Consider the following 17630-nt stretch of genomic DNA (forward strand, 5'->3'; position numbering starts at 1 on the left):
ATTCCTGAGAGAACTGTCTCTTATAATGTTAATGTTAATTGTTAAACATTTTATCCAACAAACTGAGGGTCTTACATTATATTATTGAGAAATTGTACTAATCAGTGTATTTATAAGCCTGATTTTAAGGTTAGTAATATTTTAATACTTTTAATCATTAGACAAGGATATTTGTAAACTCTCGAGGTCTCTTGAAAGGGTAAACATACTCATAGTTAATGATTAGTAACTGATCGTTTTTTATTTTATTTTTAGGCAAAGACATTATATGTACAGTCTCTTAAATTTGAATAATGTTTTATTTTTATTCTGTCCAATGATGCGAAATAATTTTATCCACATTATGATTTTATAGTGCAAGAATCTATTGCTATTCAGTGTAATTTTACGGGTTTAAGGAAGAGAACATTTTAAGGGTTTTTACTGTAAAGCAATTATACCAGAAACTCTAAGTATTTTAGAACAAGATTTGCAATAGTTTCTTATCTTAGCAATTTCAAGTTGTAATATGCATATGAATATGGAATGAGAAGAGAGGTAACTCTGTAAGTCATATTGGACATTCTTGCAGAGTTGCCTCCCCTCCATTAGATTAATTTTTATAGTCTCTTGTAATTCTGATAAGAATGGCCGTACATAAATAACTTTTACTTTGTAAAATTATGTCATTGAATTGTTTTATGTTGTTATGTATGGATGAGACTCAAATAAAGAATATATATATCATAATAATATCAATATTTTCACAACATTTCCACGACATTGGCTTCACAAGTTGTGAAGGCCCATAGTTTATTAAACCAAACATTGAAGCGCATAAAAACATTTCATACAATACGATCTTTTTCAGTAAATATTTACAGATGAATGTAACAGATAAAAGAAAAAGAAAGCGGTTACTTTAAAGATCGATTTGACATATGGAACGAAATTTGTACATGCACACCTTATCATTCCAGCGATAATTAAATAGATCTGGAATAAGGTCCATGCAATCTTCGCCCCAAAAGATGAATCCGGTTGCCCTGGTTGCCTATTTCTATTGTTTTTCCCTTTATGTATGTAGTTAAACCTTTAAAATCTTCTTTTGAAAAACCTTAGATATTTAGCATGAAAATATCTTCTAATGGGTGTCTACCATTTTTGTTCAAATAAGGGCCCTGGGGTTAAAATTGACCCAGCCCCGGGGATCATTGATTTTCCTTATATGTATATAGTAAAAAGTTAAGAAATCTCCTGTTAAAAAACCCAAAGAGCTAGTGTTTAGATATTAAGCATGAATTATCTTTCAGTGAGTGTCTGAAGTTTGTTCGACAAAATTGGCCCGCCCAGAGGAGGGTCATTGTTTTTCCCTATATGTGTATAGTATAAACTTAAAACATCTTCTTAGAGCTAGAGCTTAGATATTTATCATGAAACATCTTCAAATGGGTGTCTACCAAGTTTTGTTCAAATAAAAGCCCCTGGGATAAAATTGGCCCCGCCCTGGGGACCTATATACAGGTGAGCGATTTCAGGGCCATCATGGCCCTTTTGTTTGAAGTGTTTGATAATAAGGTCCATAAACTACTGTATAAAAAGACCTGGGCTTATGACCTTTTTGAGAAGTGATTAATATACATCATGTATGTATTGAAAACGGTAAACCTCATGGGTATTCTAAATCTCAACATTATTTTTAAGTCAATGCAAATACAATTTCCTAATAGCAATAGTGTGAACGATCTAAAAACGATTACGCAATCCCAAGACACAAAATTCATAAGCATTAAAATATGTCGCCGCGTTCTCGCGACAATTAAGCCTTTCATTCTGATTGCGACATTTCGTGAAGTAAAACTTTATTTTCCATTTGACTGTCATTGTGAAAACAGGATGGTTTTGCAGGATGGTTAATGGTTAGTCTGGTTTCCTTCAAACTATACTCCGATACTAGTAACATAGGACTGCTCACAGTAAGTAAGTCACCTGTCTATGAAATGTGGCGGTGAAATTCTATGTATGAACACGCATGTCACCCATCAAAAACTCCATGTCAACTTTTTGTTGAAGGTCATGTCCTATATAAGTTATGACTACCTCACCAAATTCCTAGAAATTGCCCTAGGTCAGTGTAGACACAAAAGACTGTAACTAGTGACCTCAAAAATAATTGAAGTCATGAGAACTGTAGGCCGAAGCTTTCGGACTTTTCTCTAGTTATTGATTGTTTCATCGGACATTGTACATTGGACATTGTAGCCAAGTTGACCTTGACCTGGGGGGGGGGGGTTTACAACATAGCATGGTTATCATCCTTAAGAAAGGTAAGAAGACGTAAAACCAAAGTATATTTAGTTACTAGTTATCATGTCTACAGACCGACCAACATAATTATGCAAATCATTATACCTCCACCTCTTCGATGGGTATGTGGACATAAAACCAAGAACAGACACAAATAATTGTAAATATAAAAGCGTCAAAAAGAGAGAATTTATTGACATCTCCTTTTAGAACAGGACAGGCTTAGATGTATTTCCCTTTGATCTTTTGAATAAACAGGTACATTGTATTTTAAATCAGACAGTGTTCCCAAAACCTACACCGTAATTATTATAAATTTATCAAAATCTTTTATTTTCTCTAATTCCTTGTGTCTCTTTTTTCTGGCCCTGCTGCCTCACTGCTGAATACTACTCCTGCCAATGCTACTTCTATACTACAAATCAACAACAACACCACCAACAACTACCAAAGTCCACTACTTTTTCCTAACCACAGCTTCGTTTACATATACTAATACGTCTATCCTATCAAATTGGAATGCTCAGCTGGCGGGACATTCCGTAATAGAGAGTAAAATCATACTAAAATGCTCTGTTGGAATGCTCAGCTGGCTAAGCATTCTAGTGGGGCATTCTAAAATATAGTGTAAAAACTTCCATTGCTGGAATACTCAGCTGTCTTGGCAATCAAGCAGGGTTATCCTAATTAAAAATGTAGAGTGAGAAATGTTTTGCTGAAATGCTCAGCTGGCTAAACAATCTAGCCCTCATTCTTAAATATAGTATAAAATTGCTCTGCTGAAAATGCTGAGCTGACAGAGCAATATTGCAGGGCATTATTAAATATAATGTAATAAATTTTCTGCTGGAATGCCGAGCTGGTAGAGCAATCTAACGGGAACATTCCTTAAAACAGTGTATAAAATGCTTAGCTGGAATGCACAGCCGGCAGAGTAATTCAGCAGAGCATCCTGAAATATAGAGTAAAAGTGTTCTGCTAGAATGCCGAGATGGCAGATCAATATAGCATGGCATTTTTAAAATAGTATAAAATTGCTCTGTTACAATGCTCAGCTGGCTTAGCAATCAAGCGGATTGTATAGAAATGCTCTGCTGGAATGCTCAGCCGGCAGAGCAATCTAGCAGATCATTTTGAAATATAGAGTAAAAATGCTCAGCTAGAATGCTCAGGTGGCAGAGCAATATAGTGTAAAAATGTTTTGCTTCATTGCTCTGGTGGCTCAGGTGACTCATTGCTAAATAAAGTTCTCTACTGGACTGCTGAGCTGGCTAGGCAATTACTCAGCGCAAGAAATGCTGTGCTGCAATGCTCAGGTGGCAGAGCAATATAGCGGACATTCCAAGATATAGTGTAAAAATGCTCAGCTGGAATTCTCAGCTGGCTATGCAATCTAGTAGGGCATTCCTAATAAAATGTAAAAATGCTCTGCCGGAATGCCAAGGAGGCAGATCAATCTAGCGGGGCATTTCAAATTTTAATGTAAAAAATGCTCAGGTGGCTGGGCAATCTAACAGAGCATTCTCAAATTAAGTGTAAAAAATGCTTTGCTAGAATGCTCAGCTGGCTAAGCTATCTAGGGGGATTCCAAAATATAGTGTAAAAAATGCTCTGCTGGAATGATCAGCTAGCCAGGCAATTTAGCAAAGCATTCTGAAGTACATGTATAGTGTAAAAATGCTCTGCTGGAATACTTAGCTAGCTAGGCAATGTAGCAGAGCATTCCTTCATAAAGTTTGAAGCATGCTCAGCTGACTAGGCAATACAGCAGACCATTCTGAAACATAGTGTAAAAATGGTCTGCTGGAATGCTCAGCAGGCTAGGCAATCTAGCAGGGCATTCTTAAATAAAGTATAAAATTGCCTTGCCGAAATGCCGAACTAGCAGAACAATCTACCGGGCATTCCTAAAAAAGAGAAGAAATGCTCAGCTTGAAACTAGCACAACATCAGTAAAATGCTCATAGAATGCTCAGCTAGCACAGCAATATAGAGGATTTGTTGTTGCCATTTGGCATCATGACATTTTTGACTTCTAGGCTCTTCTGAGGCACTCGCAGAGTTTCAGGAATATTTGGTGCTTATTGAAATAATGATGTGTTATACTTCTAGTGACCTTAAAGAGTCTTAATTCATTTGCCTGCGACTACTGGTTGGACACTTGCAGATTTTCAGGAATATCCGGTGCCAATGGAGATAATGACATTTTTTACTTCTAGGGACCTGCACGAGTCCATTTCCCTGATCTGCGTCTGATTTTGGGACATTGCAGACATTAAGGAATTTCGGTGCCAATGCAGATAATGACATTTAGGGCTTCTTGGGACCCTCAAGAATCAATTTCTTTGGTCAGCGACAGAGGCACTCGCAGACTTTCAGGAATGTTTAGTTCCAATGGAAATAATGAAGTTTTTGACTTCTAGCTACCTTAAAGAGTCTTTATCATTGGCCTGCGACTGATTTTTGGGACACTCGTAGACTTTCAGGAATTTCAAGTGCCTATTGAGATAATGATATTTCTGACTTCTTCGGACCATCCTGAGTTCATTTCGTTGGTCTGCGACTGATTTTGAGGCTCTCGCAGACTTTCAGGAATTTTTGGTGCCAATGAAGATAATGACATTTTTTAATTCCAGGGAACCTCAAGAGTCCATTTCGTTTCTCTTTGACTGATTCTGAGACACTTGTAGACTTTCGGGAAATTTGGTGCCAATGCAGATAATTTAATCTTGACTTCAATGGGAACCTCAAGAGTCTATTTCATTGGTCTGCGACTAATTCTTTGAGACTTGCAGACTTTCAGGAATTATGGTGCCATTGCCAATTATGACATTTTTTAATTTTAAGGACCCCAAGAGTCAATTTGCATTCCAGCAGAGCATTTTTCTTTTAAATGTCACTATCTGCATTAGAACTGAAAATTCCTTAAAGTCTGCGAGTGCCCAATCATCAATCGCAGACCAAAGATGTGGACTCTTGATGGTCACAAGATGCCAAAAATGTCATTATCTCCATTGGCACTAAAATTCCCGAATGTCTGCGAGTGCCTAAGAACAAGTTACAGACCAAAGAAATGGACTCTTGAGGGTCCCTAGAAGTCAAAATGTCATTATCTGCATTGACACTAAATGTTTCTGAAAGTCTACGAGTGCCCAATAATTAGTCGCAGACCAAAGAAATGGACTTGTGAGAGTTACCCAAAATAGGTTATAAATCCATTTGTACCAAAATCCTGAAAGTCTTAGAGGATGTCAGTCAAAGGTGCAGGCGCAGACCCGTGAAATAGATCTCACATTAAAAACAACATTTTCAGAGGCACTTTGTTTATAAGAGTAAAGCAGGGATGTCCTGCTAGATTGCTTTGCCAGCTCCGCATTTCAGCAGAACAATTTAATACTCTGCGAGTTTGCCTTGCCAGCTCAGCATTTGAGTAGAGCAATTTTGCACTATTTTTAGGAATGCCCCGCTAGAGTGCCAAGCCAGCTGGACATTCCAGCAGAGCATTTTAACACTATAAATTTGAATGCCCTGCTAGATTGCCTAGCCAGCTGAGAATTCCAGCAGAGCATTTAAACACTTTATTTCAGTGTGCTCTGCTAGATTGCCAAGCCAGCTGAGGATTTATCATACTATAATTTAAGAATGCCCTGAAAGATTGCTTTACCAGCTAAGCATTCAAGCAGAGCATTTTTATATTATATTTCAGAATGCTCTGCTAGATTGCTGCTAGCCAGATGAGCAATCCAGCAGAGCATTTTGACACTATATTTCAGAATGCTCTGCTAGATTGCCTAGCCAGCAGAGCATTTTTCACACTACACCGGTAATTATGAATGCCTTGTTAGTTTACTTAGTCATCTAAGCATTCGAGGAGAGCATTTTGCACTATATTAAGACATGCCCTGCTAGATTGCCTAGCCAGCTGAGAATTCCAGCAGAGCATTTTAACAATTTATTTCAGAATGTTCTGCTAAATTTCCTAGCCAGCTGGGCATTTTTCCCACTATATGAAGGAATGCCCTGCTATATTGCTTAGCCAGCTGTGCATTCCAGCAGAGCATTTTTACACTGTATTTAGGAATGCCCTGCTATAATGCTTAGCCAGTTGAGTATACCAGCAGAGCATTTTTACACTATATTTTGGAATGCCCCACTAGAATGCTTAGCCAGATGAGCACTCAAACAGAGCATTTTACTCTATATTTAGGATTACCCAGCTAAATGGCTTAGCCAGCTGAGCATTACAGCAGATCATTGACTTCCCAAAATAAATTGAAATGCCATTTTGCTTAGCTCACTGTTCACTGCTAACTTCTCACATACCTTCTAAATACACACACAAAACAACATCATCAAACAATAACAACTATTCCATATTGCAATTAATATTTGGTCCTATAAGAAACATAATTTAGTTGTTTTGAAAAATGTCCCTTTTCGATGTTAAAATATAACATTCATACGTTTTCTTTCACACGTAATTAACAAATAAACATGTATTATAAGTATTACAACATAATGACCTAATGTTTCTTTTAATGTGCTGTGATCTTCTCAAGCCTACTTTTACTGTTTTGAAAAAGTTGCTTCAAATATAAACCAATGAATCAGGTATTTGAAAATTCAATCTGAATTATTCTTTTTGAGCACAAGCACCAAGACCCAAGGCGCCCTACCGCATCCCCAATAACGCGCAAATGCTTTTCCTTGAATATGAAAACATTTTAAACATACTGTACCTCTTTTATACTCTTGTTTAATACAACACTAAATTTAATGTCAAACATGCATTGGTTTTTAACTCAGTTTCATTCGTGACGATTAACAAAGAAATAAGTTAATACCCATTTCACATCTTAATATACACATAAAGCATCGTCAATCAATAAACTTTTTGAATCTGTACTAAATATTGGTGAATAAGTCTACCATATCTAATACAGTTTAAAGGTAATGTGAATGTGGTTTTTCTTCCTTTCATGAATAACTACATAACATTGAATGGTATTATATAATATGTTTGGGGGATCGATTGACTCAATCAAGTCTAAAGTTACACTCAGTGGAATTTTGAACGGATGCGTAAAGTGACAGCAGACATACGTGTGTTCGCGCATGTGTGTCTGAAAGATAGTGGGACGGGGGAAGGAGATTAGGAGACTAGAGAATGTTTTTGTCATTCCTAAGTATTGTATGTGTAACAAAGTCATCAACTATGTTTGATTATACGCGATTTTTAGTACTGACCATCCAAGAACTTTGGAGAAACTTTTACACGTGGTATATCATAATGCGTTTCTCCGTAATATTAACATATACTTTATACTCTAACCGATTTAGAACTTTTTCTATGTTAATGTTAACACTGCAAGTACGATCTCATTATAACATACATAGGTATCTGTATACTTGACATTCATACGATTATTTATGCAAAATTATTGTACTTTCTTACGCTCGGTTTCATAAGCAGAATTAGAACGTCAAAATTAAAACATCTGCTTCATAACTGACGTATTTGGGTGTTATGTTGGGTTGAATAATCCCATTAACCCATTCAATGCCTTGAAACAAGTCAACAGAGTCCATTTGTCGCAGATTGTTTAGAGATTTCGATTCATACAAGTATTCCCATTTTAATAAAAAAATCGGATGTGAAAATAGTGTCATGAAGGTAATGTTACGCCGCATATAGCTCTCCCGTTAGCTCTTCAAAAGTTATACTTGTTAAGTAGTAACGAATAATTTGTCAACAGCATACATCAATGTCAAAACTGATGGCTCGCTCCGACGAATAAAGCTCCCGTCATGGAGCTGGTTTATAGATAACGACGTCACATTACATGATGTTGATGATGAAAATGATGATGTACTGATGATTGTGATGATGATTATGTTGGCGATGCTGATGATGATGTTTAATGTTTAAAAGAGAAATCGGTGTGTATTGAAAACATAAACATATGCAAAAAATATTTATCACATACCCAGGCCGCTTTTGCGACTCCGTATAAATCTTATTGCACGTGCATATATTTTGACGTGAGGTCATTTGCGTTGTACAAACATATGTGACTGTATAGACGCGCTTAATGTAAGTGTTACGCTAAATGTATAGGCGCGTCGATGAAAAGATGATTCTTTTTAACTTTAAACAGTTTTTTTTGTGGCTGAACTGTGCTCTAGTAAATTCAATGTCGCTTACAGCCGTGATCCGAAGTGAAAACTACCACCACCACCTTTTTTATCAGATTTATTTTTAACTTCTCGTCTGAGTTGAAAATTATGGTGAAAATGAGGTATTTTTGAATTTCATTATATGATATACAAAGTACTTTTAATGTCAATTTGGCATAGTTGGAGTCATGCAGCAACTTTCAAGCTTTTAACAGTGGATGGCGGCCGCTTCTTGGCTTCTTTCCTTTGGGCGAATAAGGACCTCATAAAAATCATCTAGATCTTTCCCTTAACGGACACAGGAAGGAAATCTATAAGGAACCACGAAATGTCAGCAAGCTATTTAGAGTGTTAATTAGCATGGGGTTATTCATCAGGTACCACAGAATTCAAGTTACAAGTTTCAAGTTATTTCAAGTTTAATCTTATAAGAAAAATTAAGAAACTTTTTGAGCCTTTAAAATGCTTTTTAATAAATTAAGTTTTGACTTTGTGATCAATCAATATAATGAAATACATGAACCGACAATGACTCGCAGCTTTGCTTGTTCGGTACTCTGATTGCAGTCGGTTTACAGTTAGGACACAAAAATGATCAATCACCATTACTGATATTGATATTCAGGTAATGACAGTTCATGATTTTACAATCTCGTCACAAACGATAGAATTTTAGCATTTACGTGTTATGTGGGATATTCAATTTATACTAATTATTAATTTTATCAATCTAAAATTGTAATAAATGCAAAGATGCTCCTTGTACAGATGTCTAGAAGATGTTTCCTTCAACAATTAACCAGTGGAATAATAAATAAATAGCTGCTTGTTCCAAAATAAAGCTTACCAGCAGGTGTTAAGTAAATGAAGAATTAAAGGACTTTAACGAAGTCCGCTATTTTGAAAAAAAAGAAGAAGAAAAAAACAACAACAATGTCAATCATAGAAAGTAATGGCCATCAGCAGTTCGGTAGCTGTTAAGGTTGAAGGATTTAAAACTGTTCAAAAGCAAGTCAAGCTGTTACGACGATAAATTATTTTAGACAATATTAGCAGCAACAACCACAACATTTGCAACAACAGTTGTGGAATTTACGATTTAAAGTACGACGGCATGGCTTATGGATAGCTTTCCGTGTTGGTTCAAATCCTGTCAGGAGCGAGCCGTTTTGACTTTGAGCAAGACACTTTACACTCATTGCTTAGTACTGTGTTGTTCCATGAACGGATTCTAGACTGTGCCTTTAAGCTTTAAGCTTCTTACACAATAATTACTGTAAAAACTAATTTTGGAATTTAATGTTCATGACAATAGCAATTTCCAGATTTTAGGGGTTTCATCTATTTTGAATAACACCAAAAGCAACAGTGAAATTTATCCAAATAAAATTTTCTAATAATTACAACGACAACAACAACGACGACAACAACAGTGGCAATAACAGTGAAAAAAGGACTTTAAAAAGTTGATTGTCATATTTAAAACGTAACGTTTGGGACTCTTAGCGGACTAAAACTGTACCGAAAACGAAATGTCGATCATTTTTATTTTTATTTTGACCATTGGTGGATTAACTCATATGAAAAAATACAGACTATATTCGAATAATGCTTTTGGAAGGTAACTTACACTTAAATCTCACCCGTAAGTCCTATGTGTTTACTTGATTAAATATTCGAAACAAGGGCCGGGAAGAAAACAACATGCAGGATCTAAATGAATTTTTGGAATACAGATTAAGTAAGTATTTATGGAAAAGTTTCCCTCCAATTTTATTAGTGCTTGGCACGTTTGGTAACACGTTAGCAATTCTAGTACTGATGCAGCGTAAGAATCGCCGTTCAACCTCGGCGTTATTCCTGATAGCGCTGGCAAGTGCAGACATTTTGGTTCTTTGGTTGGGTCTTCTAAGACAGTGGATAAAGTATACGTTTGGTTTCGATATAAGGGACGTATCTGTAACAGGCTGCAAGATGCACGTTTTTCTCGTGTATACAGCGTTTCATTGTTCATCATGGTTTCTAGTTGCATTCACATGTGAACGATTTTTAGCCGTGTTGTTTCCACTTTGTGTGAATGGATTCTGTACCTATAAAAACGGTATTTGTTTAATTGCATTACTGACTGTAGGGCTTGTCCTTTTAAATAGCCACTTGTTTTATGGAGTAACCTTAATACAGTATGTTTCCAGAAATTCTACAACACGTTGGATTTGCGACGTCGTGAATGATGACGTTTACCAGAAATTTCACAAGACATGGGTATGGATTGACAATTGTATATATTCGTTGATTCCATCCTTGTTACTCCTAATTGTTAACTTATCAATTATTTTACGTCTAGTATGGAGGCGATTAGAAAGAAGAACACACGTTGTACTGGCGTCATCAACTAAAGAGAAACTGCCCCAAATCACAGCAACACTTATCACGACCAGCTTGGTGTTTGTTTTATGCACAACGCCAATATCGGTAATACTTATTGAATATGCGCACGGGCATCATGATTATGAATCCAATACTCGAGCATTTGCACTATTTTCATTAAAGTGGGTCTTGGTCAACATTCTCAGTTATATGAACAATGTTCTAAATTTTGTGTTATATTTTCTTAGCGGTTCAAGATTTAGACGTCAAACAAAGGATTTTCTCTTTACATCTCTAGGAAATTGCAAGCCAAAACAAGAAATAAATGTTATAACATGAATTTAATTTAGATCTACATGTACATGTATGTAAATATAAACAAACGCGTGTATGTGTATTAATTCCTGAGAGTGCAAATTCGGGTCCTTAAAGATTGAACTTAGTCTAACTGACGGTCATATGTTAATTTTGTATATAAAGAAGTGATCTTTATCAATTGTATTTTTTACATCGTTTATATAGTTTTTGTTTAGTGCCCAGCTTTATTTGTCAACAATGATTCAAAATTATGTGTTAATTTTCATAGAAGAACTAAAGTCGATACTATATCAAATCCATTCATAGTCATAGCATTTGTAAAAGTAGTCATTTTCATAAATTTGCACATGCGCTTTCGTGTGCCGTTTATGAATATTAATTTACTTAAAAATGACGTCAAAAGGCCAACATACATCAATTTTGTATTTATGGATAAAGGATATACATGCAGTTCAGATTTAATCCGCGTCTTGGAGAAAAAAAATGTTGCACGTGTAAACGTAAAAACTCATAATTAACACATTTATTTAATTTTACCCATGAAATATGGTGCTAGATCTATATCAGTTAAATATATTTCATATTTTTTAAATAAATATGAAATATAAATATGAAAGTGGGCGGAGTCAAATCTCATATTTTTTAAGGGACTTCTTTCGCCATTTTGTTTGCAAAATTTGATAAATGCAAAACAACTTTTTGTTGAATTTGTTTTGAAAACTGTCTAGAATGATAGAAAAAGGTCTAACTAAGAAAATAAATCCGACCATCAATATAATAAATTATTTTATTCAGTCATTTTACACAATCATTTGATAAGACCATCCTCACGTGATTTGTGTGAAAGGCAGTGGTTACTGGCCGTAGCGTAACCGGTGCCCGGAGTTTGTACAATTGCAAACTCCTCGCAGCGGTTACTTCCCTTTATAAGTACACTAATTACTTAATTAAGGGGAGATCACTGTGTGGAGATTGGTACAATTGCAGCAAGCAAGGGGGCTCGTAAACATTTTTCTTTGATAATGAAATTAAATAAAAAGGTTATTTTTTCGTTTTTCGTGAAATATGGTATATATTTTCACTCAACATGATAAAATGCCACATATTTTCACTCGCCGTTCCGGCTCGTTAAAATAGGTAGCATTTTATTATGTTTCGTGAAAATATATTACATATTTCACTCAAACAAAAAAATATCCTCTTAGTATCTTTATTATGAATGTAGGAAAATGTCTTATTTAATTTGTTGCTATCGCCGCACCCGTCGAAGTTTCTAATTTCTGTAGAACAGTACACAAAAATATATACTTAGTAAATACTATTTTCATATTAGCGTAGTAAATTTACAACCGTTCTTTCATAAGGATAATTATGAGCTGTCTGGCATTAAAGGTTTCAAACGGGCTACACACATATTCTAAAACTATACAATCATGTGTGTTTTAATTGATAGTATTTTAATAAGGAAGATCTATACATGTATATGTCACGAGCTAGAAAGATATTTATACCCGATGGGACAGCATTGTTCAATTATTTATTTCTGAACTGACAAACATTGTTTTCAGATATAAAAAACATGAAATAAAATCCAGTGTGCCCGAAAAAATGTGGAGAAGGTTATTATATAAACATTCACAAAATGACATCACGAATTTCAGAGAAGCAAAGGAAAAACTTACTTTCGACTGCATCCGCCATCTTGTTTGAACGAACGGCGTGATTCTCCCCTTTCGGGCATTTCATGATGTTTCGATCTGAATACGCGTCACCAGAATCGACGCGAGAGAATTTTCCGCCGGTTTAATCGTGATAACGAACGGCTTCTTCTCTCAAATTCACTATTTCCTTTACTTATATATGCGTATTACTTTAAAAAGTTGTAATATGTCATCATCTAAGCATTCATGCTCATTCTGCTGTAAATATTAATATCGGGGCATTTAGCGGAAATGATAACGTATGGCGCACAAAATTTCAATGATAACGTACGGCGCATTTTTCTACTTGGTGGATTTCCATTTGTCCAGCAAAAGCCCAACAAACTGTTCGCTTTAGAGCTTTTTATTATATAGACGATGGTCGCCCTAAAGACAGACATCTATAAAATATCAGGTTATAAAATCAGTCTGTCTTGCAGTCGAAATATTGAGACTAGTAAGGCTAGTGATATGCTGGTAATTCTACTTGTAATGCTACTTTATACATACATGTATTCTGTTTTACCATACATTGAAATCCGTATGGGTTACTAGTTCAGAATCAGATAATTACAAATAATTACCGATCATCGAATATTTGCAAAGTGACTTTGAAAATATATATGTTTAATTATTCCATGAAACAATGCAGTTCTACTGTAAAAGTGTTGTCCATCATTATTTTGCGCTTTTGAAAAAATATATAATTTAGTTGAAATCAATACATGTATTCCCATCGTTACATACGATATAATTAACGTTTTATTGCCTTTCAGTGTGATACACTATCAACATAATGATAGTTTTTTCTATGTATCTTATACAATTTCGGACCCCTACCGTCATATCGTTTTGGAAACCTGCGCGACGGACACCGAACGGAATATAACGAAATCAACGATTACCATTATATATTTCAATAGTGTGCCTCTTTAGCATAAAATTATTTTGTGATGTTCAACCTTAACAAAACTTTTGAACGTTCTTGTCAAAATTGCCAGAAAGGGCCAAGTTTAACCCTTTACCAAGAAAAAAAGAAAACGTTTTGAAAATCTATTTCCAATGTGTAAAATATGAGTATACAGGGTTTTCTAATGATATGAAATATGAAACTGATTAATGAAAAATAACTTTGTAACTATTTATACAAAATTACAATGATTTGCATGTTATCAGCTGCCATACCTTTTGCCAGCCATTAACAAATTACCTGTATGTCTTATCAGCAATCTGTTTCTATAAATAGATTTTACAATGATAACATACAACTTGTAGAAGAACAGGGAGAATTTGTTTTTATTTTATGCTTTTCAGTGGATTACTGATTTATCCGTGAAAATTATATTTGGTAATTTCTCAGTGAAAATTATCAAAATATAATTTCACTTTTTTCAATGACGAAACTACTTTTTTAATATTTTCCCCATGTTGTACCTCAATTTTATTTTTGCTGACAATTCAGACAATGTCAGGCTATTTAAAGAAAAAGGAATGCTGAAATTGATAAATACCTTAAACGTAAAAAGTAATAAAAAGAAGAAAACTTACTTCTATTCATTCAAATTCCAATCACCAAATTTCGTCTCTAAATTTTTTTGTTTCATTTTTACAGTCTGAAAAATACATTCCTTCCACATGCAAACTGCTCTTGATGACATTTGGGCATATTAAAGTATCCTACGAGTAATAACTGCCGTATGCTTTATGAAAAATTGAAAAGCTATGACAGCTACAGCTCGTAGAACAAGTAAACCAACCCAGCGTTCCAAGCAAGTTCCAAGTCTTCCATTTTCATAGCTGCTTTTTTCATGTTTTCACATCTGTCAACACTTAATTTTTGTCTGTTTCAATCCTCAAATATGTTTTCTTTCTTTTAAAAGGGTGTATGACTAACAATTCCAAATGATATCCCTCTGAATCAAACACAAATTATTTTCCTCCCGTGAAATACACAACTTTAAAAAATGGCTGCCGCTTACATTTAACAAAGCCAGGTCTAATATAAATTCTCGTGAACTTTAAAAACAGTATTCTCACTCGTGGCTACGCCACTCGTGAGAATACTGTTTTTAAAGCCCACTCGATGAAATAAAATTTCATCTTACACACAAACAAACAAATATCCTCTATATAATTAGATAGAATAATGAAATATAATAGGTCTCATAAAATATAAACAACCAAATAATTTAAAAGTGTCATTTCAAATATCATTCATGATTTATTTATCATAAAATAGAAACGCTTGACACAAAGAAAAAGGTACAAGTATCCCTAAATTCAATGACTGATCCTTAGGGATACATTATTTATTCATTTTATGAAAATAAATGTAATATTGCTTTTTAAGATGTCAGTATGTGTATATTACATTTCATTGAGCAAAGTCATCATATTTTTGAATTTTTGAGATTACTGAAAACTATTTGCGGTCTTTAATTGTTCACTAATTGATATAGAGGTTTTTTGTTTGTTTGTGTGTAAGATGAAATTTTATTTCACCGAGTGGGCTTTAAAAACAGTATTCAGAAGTTTTTAACGTTCACGAGGTGAACTAAAATTACATCTTACAAAACAAACAAACAAATTTTCTTTTTATTTTATGCTTAAAAACAAGTTAAAACGAAATTTCCATAATATTAACGTTAATATTAAAATTTTGTTGTCCCCGTTGAGAGCCCCATTTAGTCGGAATTTCTCATCAAATACAAGAAGTCTTAAGCTTAAAAATAAGTTCGACAATCAACGTTAAATGACGGTGATATTATTCATTTTATTTAAAAATATGAATGATCGCTTATTTTAATAATAAAACAAACAATTCTTGTAGGAGAAAAAGTCCAACCATCCATCCATATTTCTGTTACTTACTGTGAATTTATAATAGACCTGGCTTTGTTAAATGTAAGCGGCAGCCATTTTTCAAGTTGTGTAATTCACGGGAGGAAAATAATTGTGTTTGATTCAGAGGGATATCATTTGGATTTGTTAGTCATACACCTTTTAAAGAAAAAAAACAAACGTATTGTAACAGACAAATAATAAGTGTTGACAGATGTGAGCAGCTAGGAAAATGGAAAACTTGGAAGCTGGCTCAGGAACGCTGGGTTGTTTACTTATTCTGCGAGCTGATAGCTGTCATAGCTTTTCATTTTTTCATAAAGCATACGGCAGTTATTGCACATAGGATACGTTAATATGCCCAAATGTCATCAAGAGTAGTTTTGCATGTGGAAGGAATGTATTTTTCAGACTGTAAAAATGAAATAAAGAAAATTAGTGACGAAATTTGGTGATTGGAATTTGAATGAATAGAAGTAAGTTTTCTTCTTTTTATTACTTTTGACATTTAAGTTTTTTATCAATTTCAGCTTTGCTTTTTCTTTAAACTGCCTGACATTGTCAGAATTGTCAGCAAAAATAAAATTGAGGTACCACCAGACCTGGGGATGATTACATTGATCAGTAATTGATTTAATTACAATTACTTTCTGATTTTATTGTAATTGATTTCTATTGATTACTCAGACTTACCTCTGTAATCAATTGAATTACAATTACTCTAAGAGAGTAATTGATTGATAATTGATTACATTCAATGTAAAATAGAATCCCTACTGATGACCATACCTGAACTAAGACCATCCCCTTAATAAGACTATTTTTACAAGATTCTTTGTGTCAATTGTTACATGATCCAGAATTAAGAACAACCGCTTATCCACTTTTAAGACTACCTAATTCAGTCCAAATTCTTTGCTTTATTCTCAATTTCACTCAACTATTGAGACCACTGATATTAAAATCAACACCTATCTAGATCTTAAATTTGTTGTTATGATCTGCTTGAATGTTTTGCATGACACCTAATTTCAGAAGGTGTGAAAAACTGTTATTATTCGGTTATTGTATGAAATAATGTGAAAAGGTAAATTTTAGAGTGGTTTAATGTTGCTTCTAGCAAATTTATTTTTATGAAAAATTAATTTTTATTTGATAGGTGATTTATGTACATCATATAATAATTGATATTGAAATCTGCCCAAAGAGAATTTTAAGTAAATTTTTTTTCAGAAATATCATTATATGTTTTCCTCTCATCAGATATCAAAACATACTTTTATAGTGTCTTTTATATTGCCCTTGTAGCTGTTTTTTTTTTCAAACAAAACGACTAAAACAGACCATTGTCATAAAGTATGTAAGCAATGATAAGAATGTTCACAGTTAAGACCACCCCACAATTAAAACCACTTTGGTCCAGCCCAGATGATGGTCTAAATTAAGGGCTTTTACTGTATAAATGTAAAACAAAAGTTACACTGTATCATGTGAAATAATGGCATCATTTGAATTGAAATAGTTTCCTGTAAAATCTGAAAGTAATCAATGTCAATCAAATTGTAATCATGATTACTGACAGAATTTTAGCTGTAATTGATTAATTACAATTACATTAATCAATTTTGGGCAAGGTAATCAATTACATGATGATTACAGTGTAATCATGTAATCAATTAAAAACTCAATGATTACAATTAATGATTACCCCAGGTCTGGGTACCACATAGGAAAAATCTTAAAAAAAGTAGTTTCGTCATTGAAAAATGTGAAATTATATTTTGATAATTTTCACGGATAAATCAGTAATCCACTGAAAAGCATAAAATAAATGGTCGTGAAGCGGCTCATATTAATAAATACTGAGTAAAGGATATCTTTTTCAAATTATCATATAATTGAATTATACCTTTCTTTCCCTGTTAGCAGTTTGGCACCGTG

At 34.1% G+C, this 17630-nt stretch overlaps 1 protein-coding gene across 1 annotated transcript; it reads left to right on the forward strand.

Annotated features, from left to right (window-relative positions):
- The first annotated feature begins 10126 nt into the window (after nucleotides 1–10126).
- Nucleotides 10127–11916, forward strand: LOC132718781 (G-protein coupled receptor daf-37-like). Its single transcript, XM_060702510.1, has one exon. The coding sequence runs from the start codon at nucleotides 10168–10170 to the stop codon at nucleotides 11167–11169; it is 1002 nt and encodes a 333-aa protein (XP_060558493.1). The 5' UTR covers nucleotides 10127–10167; the 3' UTR covers nucleotides 11170–11916.
- Nucleotides 11917–17630: the final 5714 nt, after the last annotated feature.

This window comes from Ruditapes philippinarum, unplaced genomic scaffold (assembly GCF_026571515.1).
Source record: "Ruditapes philippinarum isolate M1 unplaced genomic scaffold, ASM2657151v2 ctg1236_1_1_1_1, whole genome shotgun sequence".
Classification (NCBI taxonomy): domain Eukaryota; kingdom Metazoa; phylum Mollusca; class Bivalvia; order Venerida; family Veneridae; genus Ruditapes; species Ruditapes philippinarum.

Excerpts from the sequence above, each read along its gene's own strand:
- LOC132718781 (XM_060702510.1), top strand. The coding sequence starts at position 10,168 with ATGCAGGATCTAAATGAATTTTTGGAATACAGATTAAGTAAGTATTTA.